The sequence below is a fragment of the Mytilus trossulus genome, chromosome 4, assembly GCF_036588685.1.
Source record: "Mytilus trossulus isolate FHL-02 chromosome 4, PNRI_Mtr1.1.1.hap1, whole genome shotgun sequence".
In the NCBI taxonomy this organism is placed as follows: Eukaryota; Metazoa; Mollusca; class Bivalvia; order Mytilida; family Mytilidae; genus Mytilus; species Mytilus trossulus.
Window position 1 is genome coordinate 75301103 of NC_086376.1, and position 9527 is coordinate 75310629.

General features: G+C 31.7%; 1 protein-coding gene across 1 annotated transcript in view; it reads left to right on the top strand.

The window, feature by feature from the left end:
• LOC134715978 (uncharacterized) overlaps nucleotides 1–2007 on the top strand; it is a 39607-nt gene extending 37600 nt beyond the window's left edge. Inside the window, exon 5 of the mRNA XM_063578596.1 lies at nucleotides 143–2007. Within this exon, the coding sequence (XP_063434666.1) occupies nucleotides 143–337 (195 nt within the window). The 3' untranslated portion in view covers nucleotides 338–2007. The remainder of the gene's footprint in view (nucleotides 1–142) is intronic.
• Nucleotides 2008–9527: the final 7520 nt, after the last annotated feature.

Below are 9527 nucleotides of genomic sequence, written 5' to 3' on the forward strand. Positions count from 1 at the left end.
CAATATCTTCAGATCCTTAAAAAAAGATATTGACATTTTTTAATTTTTTATTAATACCATCAACTTTTTTATTTAAAAAAAAATAAAAAACAAAAACAAGTGTATTTCTGTTATGTTAATAATTGACTGTCTATTTACTCAGGTTAAATTTGAGGCAGTTACTCGACTTGGTTATAGAGGTGATATATCAATTGATGACATCAGCGTTGAAGATGGAGAATGTGGCGCCGGCGCTATCAAAGTGCAATACGAGAGGAACAGCACGCTAACTATTGACAACCATAATCTTAGACGATACAAAAAATTCAAAGACAGAATGAGCAGGCGAAGAGGTTAATGTTGAGGATGAAGCATCTGGGAATATTAACAGGTGTCAAACATACAAAATTATTTTTGCGGTGCGTCTTTGAACCGTTTCTTCAAAGCATGAGGATGTTGTATCAGATCAACAGATTGTTGTAGAAAAATGTATGTTCGTCTGACAAGTGGAACAGAATACATGATGGTTGTGCATAAAGACGAATGACTGTTATGAATATATGATGTCACTTACATGTAGCCTTTAAGTGATTCTTTGTTTATTCGATAAATCATATTCACAACTAAATTGTAATAAGTATAAAAACAAGGCACTAGATCTTCCATTGCAATTCACTTCTTAACAGTTGTAACAGACAAATATGCTATGTAATTTGCTCCATCCAAAGGGTGAAAATCAAAAGTTGTAGAAATCTTTCCTGTAATATAAATATAATTTTACAACAAAGTGTAAAACTATAAGTCAATATTTTTTTAAAACTGTATTATTATCATTATTTCAAAAAGGTGATTTCTGTTATAGACAATTTTGATAGAAAGAGAACTCATTATGGAAAATTGAAAAGATAAACAATTCAATTCATTTCAAACAGTTTTTTCAATTTTGTACAGAAGGTCCTTCTCATATCGTTTATTTAAAATAGTCAAAATAAGAGAAAACAGGTTGAACTATATTAAAACAACATATATAATTTGTTCATATACCTAGAAAGTGCACCAGAACAATTTTAAGTACCACGATGTTCATAAGAAAAAAAAAACATAATAAGGGAAATTATCTGTTATTGTATACACTGCAAATCTGTTATTTTGTTTTAAACTTTCAGAATTATAATAAAAAAATAATGTTGGCAATTAACTGTACAAAAAATATATATTTTCAAATGTGTAAATATATACAAAAAATCCTATTTCTTATCTGTAAGTCCCGGTGAAGTGTCACACACACCCTCTCTGTCTTTCTACAAGAAGTTCCTCTCAAATATATCTAAAAATTTATCAAAGTGATTGTTTTAAAAATGGTCAGGCATAACAAGTTAAATAAACTTGTGAATACAATTTGAAACACCAGGGGAAAATAAAAAATATGTAAATCTTCTGTCATGGAATGTAGATCATGTTAAACTAACATATCTTTTTGAAGAAAAAAAAACAAAACAAAAACAGGCACACAATTATTGTAATTTTTACCTAACTTTTATAGGTAACATGTACTTCAGATGGCTTAGATTGTTTTTTTTATTTAATTGTTAATTGGAACAATAAAATGACATTGATGATGAAGATGGGTAAAACTATTACTAAATTACAAGATTCATGTATAAATTTTAGCAAACTTCCATCTTTGAATCACAATAAGAGTTCATGTGAAAAGTACACAATCATACGAAATGGATTCCTGCACTCAAGAGTCTCTGTTTACTGACTATCGTAAAGTCCGTGTAGGTCTCATCATTTGAATTGAGTCCCCACCAATTGTTACTGTACCTCAATACACAGGAAAGTAATGCTATATTATTGTGTTATTGATTATGTTATTTTAGACTTTTGTACTTTTTCGAGGCATTGAGACCTTATCAAAATAAATATTAATATTTTTCCTAAAATAATCTTGAAACTTTTTTCACAACACAACAACTAGAGGGCAAACAGCAATATCAATTTATTTGTATTTATAAGTGAAAAAAAAATCATAATAAAGGTCAGTTCACATATTGACAGTCATTACTGATATTTATATGCTTATGTCAAATTTTCGGTTATATTTTACTGACGATTTAACATCATGATTTTTAATACTAGTATTCAAATTAATCAATGTATATCATTGCTACTTTTGAATATTTGGAGGAAACAGACATTACATCATTGGAATTCTGCTTTTATGAAAATGTCACTTTCCCGAAACGTCTGAACGCACTTATCGTATATAAATATCAATTTGTAAATATTCCTTGCAGATTCAATATCATATTTTGTGTAAAAAAATGCTGAGACTTTATTTCGTTCTTGTACAGTTGCAATAGACATAGAATCTTATCAAGGCTGAGAAACCAGATAAATCACGAGTTGTTTGAGCGTTACGGAATAACCGTTTCACAAATGATATCGGATATGTTTCGTACGTCATGACTACAATCCCCTTCCCTTTCATGAATGTGACCTACCGAATTGGAATATTTACCGAATTTTTTATCACATAAGCAACACGACGGGTGCCACATGTGGAGCAGGATCTGCTTACCCTTCCGGAGCACCTGAGATCACCCTAGTTTTTGGTGGGGTTCGTGTTGTTTGTTCTTTAGTTTTCTATGTTGTGTCATGTGTTCTATTGTCTGTTTGTCTTTTTTATTTTATTTTAAGCCATGGCGTTGTCAGTTTATTTTAGATTTATGAGTTTGACTGTCCCTTTGGTATCGTTCGTCCCTCTTTTATACTTCTATTGGAACAAATTAGATGACTCTTGTTGAAAATGGTTGATAGTAGACTGTAGCTCTTTTGCTGTAAGTACAAATATATGGATTTAGCTTTACAAGACAACATGTGCCACATGTCGACCATGGACACCTATCCTTTCTGTTCACCATTTATGTAATGTTCACACGTTATATACCGTTAAGTGCTGATCTGTGTCTTCACTACACTGTCTTTATATTTTGTAATTATATGTGCTAGTAATTTTCATTTACCAAGTGACGCAGTCGAAAACAAACTGACAATGTAAGATAAACGGAAAACGAAGAAAAGACAAACAACAGTAGTGTAAACAATATTTTATTTTGAAACAAATAAATAAATGCGTACATAAACATAGATAAAGGCAACAGTAGTATACCGCTAATCAAAACAACAGTAGAACATCATAACACAACAATAGACAAAACACCGTAGAAAACTAGAGACTGAGCAACACGAATCCCAACAAAAACAAGCTAAGTGATCTCTCCTTGTTTGATAATCATTTATGCTTATTTAATGCTACAAGTTTACATATTTTTGCCAATTTCTCAATGTTTGTTTCACACTGTATAGGTTTATTTTTGGTAACCTTTGTAATGATGTGGATTTTTTTGGCTAGCTTTAATAGTTTTTTCCCCAAAAAAAACTCTTTCCATTTATAATTAATGTTTAACATGGTTGTATAAAGCTACTTTTAAAAGCGCTTTTAACAGTTTCCGTCACTGACTTTATGCACGCCTTTAAAGCAAGTATCAGTTCGCTGAAGAGAAAAATAAGAGCGCCAATTCCTTGTTTAGAATTACGTATATTTGATTGGTTTTAGTGAATATCTGCCTCGTCATCATTGGTTGAAATGCTAGAATGTACAAGGACCAATGATGTTTGAGTTTAAAAATGTTACAGATTATTTTAAGCGCCCTCGTGCACAGATGAACGCACGGTGCAACACTATCAAAAATTGTAGACAGACACTACATTTTTCTCTATACAATAATTCTAAATGTATATAACAAAATATCTTGCCTACATTTGAATAAAAGACATTCAATTAGGTTCGTGTTGTTTGTTCTTTAGTTTTCCATGTTGTGTCATGTGTTCTATTGTCTGTTTGTCTTTTTTTTTTTTATTTTAAGCCATGGCGTTGTCAGTTTATTTTAGATTTATGAGTTTGACTGTCCCTTTGGTATCTTTCGTCCCTCTTTTATACTTCTATTGGAACAAATTAAATGACTCTTGTTGAAAATGGTTGATAGTAGACTGTAGCTCTTTTGCTGTAAGTACAAATATATGGATTTAGCTTTACAAGACAACATGTGCCACATGTCGACCATGGACACCTATCCTTTCTGTTCACCATTTATGTAATGTTCACACGTTATATACCGTTAAGTGCTGATCTGTGTCTTCACTACACTGTCTTTATATTTTGTAATTATATGTGCTAGTAATTTTCATTTACCAAGTGACGCAGTCGAAAACAAACTGACAATGTAAGATAAACGGAAAGCGAAGAAAAGACAAACAACAGTAGTGTAAACAATATTTTATTTTGAAACAAATAAATAAATGCGTACATAAACATAGATAAAGGCAACAGTAGTATACCGCTAATCAAAACAACAGTAGAACATCATAACACAACAATAGACAAAACACCGTAGAAAACTAGAGACTGAGCAACACGAATCCCAACAAAAACAAGCTAAGTGATCTCTTCTTGTTTGATAATCATTTATGCTTATTTAATGCTACAAGTTTACATATTTTTGCCAATTTCTCAATGTTTGTTTCACACTGTATAGGTTTATTTTTGGTAACCTTTGTAATGATGTGGATTTTTTTGGCTAGCTTTAATAGTTTTTTCCCAAAAAAAACTCTTTCCATTTATAATTAATGTTTAACATGGTTGTATAAAGCTACTTTTAAAAGCGCTTTTAACAGTTTCCGTCACTGACTTTATGCACGCCTTTAAAGCAAGTATCAGTTCGCTGAAGAGAAAAATAAGAGCGCCAATTCCTTGTTTAGAATTACGTATATTTGATTGGTTTTAGTGAATATCTGCCTCGTCATCATTGGTTGAAATGCTAGAATGTACAAGGACCAATGATGTTTGAGTTTAAAAATGTTACAGATTATTTTAAGCGCCCTCGTGCACAGATGAACGCACGGTGCAACACTATCAAAAATTGTAGACAGACACTACATTTTTCTCTATACAATAATTCTAAATGTATATAACAAAATATCTTGCCTACATTTGAATAAAAGACATTCAATTAGGCTATCATTAAACCAGTAATAAACACTCTACAATAAAGATAATCAAACGTCAATTACAAGACATCTGACAAATTACAGTGCATGTTTGTTCTTCTTTTGTCATTACGTAAGATGTGAAAAGACACAGACTATCCAATTAATAGCAGACATGCGTATTTGTGATCTAGTTTACATAATACAAAACCAAACAACAAATGACAGAAAAATAAATATATACACTTCAATAGTTCATAACAACGATCAGCGCCTCGGTGGTCTTATGCTCGCCCCAAAGATGGGAGGTCGTTGCTTCGATCTCCGGCAGGTCTTACAAAAGACTTGAAAATTGGCATTAGCTGTTTTTTCCCTAAGTAAGCGTCTTTAATGGACGAGGACAAAGACTTGGTTGACCCGGACTCAGAAAAATGTGTGTTTGTGTGTTGGCTAACTGTCTGCAGACTGTAAATTGGTGAAACTTTACAAAAATGTTAAAAGACAACTGCGGTCTTTGACTTAGGAATTTCCAAATTGGCTGCCGTTCACCTGGCAATTGGGGAAGGGTGTCATCCGTTATTGCTTACAATTACAAATCTAGTTTGTCCTTTATTTGCATTTTAAACTTTCACGGGACAGTTAATAATCAATCGTTATTAGGAATGGACCATTGAACAAGTATATTACAAGAAAGATCTTCAGATTTAAAAAAGAAGGTATTTTGAGCTTACATTTAGAGCCACAACAATTATTCCCGATAAAATAAATGAACACCATCTAAATATATCTTAAAGGCAACTTACACATATAAAACATAATATACAATATGTGAAGCAACGCTAACTTGTAAGATACGGTATTTTTAAAACTGTCGTGTTTTGGGTGTTTTGTATTCTATATTTTTAAGTTGATTTATACATTATCCGAACGATCATTGATTATTTTTTTTATTACAAATGTGTGGTGTCTTGATCTTTTTACTCCAAGGGTCAAAATTTATAAATGACGTTTCAAAAATTTGCTATTTTAATTCCCGAAAAAAACATCATAAAGTTAATATTTTGAATAACGCATGATTTCGGTTTAATTTCACTCTTATTCCAGATTGGCAGACACAATTACACATATATTAAGAGTCCCTGACGATTTTTTAATCAAAGTAAATTGGAAATTAATACGGAAGCGTATTAGCGCCACACATTTTTTTTTTTTATTTTTCTTCCTATGTTTGCGTTATAACGCAAACCTTTGCGTTATAACGCAAACCTTTGCGTTATAACGCAAACCTTTGCGATATAACGCAAACCTTTGCGTTATAACGCAAACCTTTTGCGTTATAACGCAAACCTTTGCGATATAACGCAAACCTTTGCGTTATAACGCAAACCTTTGCGATATAACGCAAACCTTTGCGTTATAACGCAAACCTTTGCGTTATAACGCAAACCTTTTGCGTTATAACGCAAACCTTTGCGATATAACGCAAACCTTTGCGTTATAACGCAAACCTTTGCGATATAACGCAAACCTTTGCGTTATAACGCAAACCTTTTGCGTTATAACGCAAACCTTTGCGATATAACGCAAACCTTTGCGATATAACGCAAACCTTTGCGTTATAACGCAAACCTTTGCGTTATAACGCAAACATCTTTATTTCAATTATTCATTAAGTTTTGTATATATGTCCGTCTGTCATTCATTTCGGATGTGATTTACTAGTAGATAAAAAAAGAAACATACATACAAGGCCAAATCATTATAATAAATATGCATAGGAATAATGGAATAATTGAAGTGCAATTATACATAAATTAAGACTGATTTGTGCATCAGAAAAGTATATAATTTAACAAGAAAATAGATATAGTATATAGTCATATTAAAATTGAAAGATCAAAAATAATGTCATACAATTGTGAAACCTCCAAGTCAAATAGACAAAATGATCTTTCTGCTTTAAAATGAATTATTAATAAGGAAACATTTTTTATAAATCTCAGAATATGATCAAGATTCTTTGATAGAAAGTCATTGAATTTTCATTTCAATATAATGAAGTATTTTTAAGATGCTTGAGTAGCAATTTGAATAGAGAGAACATAATTTTATTAATGAAACATCTTCTTTCTATACATTTATTGCCAAAGGGTAGCTTGTTTGAATGTAACCTACTTTACACAGTTCTCAAACGAGAGCTTACTTTGGAAGTATATTTATATTCGGTTATAGCTATATTAGCAGGGTTGATTTTTTTCTTAGGTATAACCTCAATTTACTCAATTTTCTTTGTAATATATATACTAGTAGTGACTTGGAAATCGTTTTTGGGGACCTTATAGTTTGTTGTTTAGTGTGAGCCAATGCTCCGTGTTGAAGACCGTAATTCAGCCTATGATGGTTTACTTTTACGAATAGTGACTTAGATGGAGAGTTTTCTTATTGGCACTCATACCACATCTTCTTATATTATTATGCTCATTATTAGTCATTGATATGATCTAATTATTCAAGTAGTTTACTTTGCAATTACTACAAAGGTGATAAATTTTATTATATCCAGCCTCCTCCATTAATAACTACTGTTTCCTTTGAATCTTAAATAAGAAATAAGATAAAACAAATGTTTGCGTTATATCGCAAAGGTTTGCGTTATATCGCAAAGGTTTGCGTTATAACGCAAAGGTTTGCGTTATATCGCAAAGGTTTGCGTTGTAACGCAAATGTTTGCGTTATAACGCAAAGGTTTGCGTTATAACGCAAACATAGGAAGAAAAATAAAAAAAAAAATGTGTGGCGCTAATACGCTTCCGTAAATTAATCTACATTCGTCACTCTTTTAAAATCTTACAAACAACGTATCATGGGACCATTAAGTCGAATTCCGATGTTCATTGTTGAAAGTTCGTGGTAGTATGAGTACTAGTATTCATCATTCAGGTTCTGCTTAAGATCATTGCAACCAGATATTCAGTCACCTTAAATACATGAAAAACGATATATTTTCATTGATTTATGTGTGTTTATATCTTTCATGTTCATATGATTTGGTTTATTTTGGATCTATTAGCACTTCAGCATTTATAAATCAAAACCCGATTGCTCCAGAGTGTCATACTCTGCAAGTTAAATTAAAAGATTATCTGCTGCATTGTTATATCTTAGGGGTAGATTGGTATCATATGGCAAGACGAAATGTTTGCCCATCTCGTCTAGAATTGCCCGGTCGAATCATTTTTGCCGATATTCCATTTGTTGTTGATTAACGTTCGTGTCAAATATCCACAATTGAACATTTGCCACTGGACAATAAACAAATAAAGTCAGTCCATTTATAAATAAGCAACCTAGTACGACCGATATCGCAGCCTATTTTACAATACGAAGGGAGATAATCTAACTTCAAACTATTTTTCTAGTTATAGTTTTAGTTACCCTTCTTTTCATATTACCTGACCAGTGTCCTGAAAAGCATCTTTGACTTGAACATAGGAATCATACTTTTCTTTTTACATGCATTTGCGGTCGATTCGCCCTCTCTCGAACAAAAAGATTTTTTCTCTCAAATATATAATGTTGGCAACTGTAAAATGTTATCAACAAGTTAAGTCTTTACTTGAAAACTAACAGTCTTTGTACTAAGCATTATTATATTCTGCCTTTAATTGCTTACATGCACTTTTGAGCTTTGGTGGGTCAATTATTATCATATCACAAGAACTGGATCTGCAATACGAAGGGAGATAATTCTAACTGTATTATTTTCTTTTTATAGGTACAGAGTGTAGTTACCTTTCTTTCCATATTACCTAACCACAATTCTGTTGATGTTTTGGAGTCTTAAACTCATACAATAAATAAGAGTCTATGAATTTCGAAATCTTAAGAATCATACTTTGTTATCATGCTTCTGCATCCAATACGTCCTCTCTGGGACAAACGGTTATTGTCTATGTACTGCTATTATTAGTAGTGTACGTACGTTGTATACATGTACAGTCATGTAAACTTTGAAGCACAATTATGTACGAACAATCATTAGAATACACAATCATGATTTCAACAATCAAAATTTAAAGATCAGGATTGGAATAACGTATCTACGTAGGACGATATACTTTACTGTACAGTAGTGTAGCCTGATACAAGTATCATTGTAAGACCATGTATAATCTCAATAGTTATAACGATAAAGTTTTAGATGTTTATACTGGATCTTATCCTATTTCTATTCTATGATCGAGGAACGGATATACGAATTAGTTCTTCTTTTGGGAGTTTTGGGCTAAAAGTGAAACAACGCTCATTTCTATAAATTCTCACGTTTTTACATGTGATTTGTTTCATTTGTGTGGTTAACTAATAAAAACTGGTATCTAATGTACAAAACCAGACAAGATTTAAACAGAAAACACAGACTGAAATGATCAGAACTGTTATATGACTTGCTTCAGGTGTCTTTTTAAAAAAAAAAAACTGATGTTCCTGGTACTAAA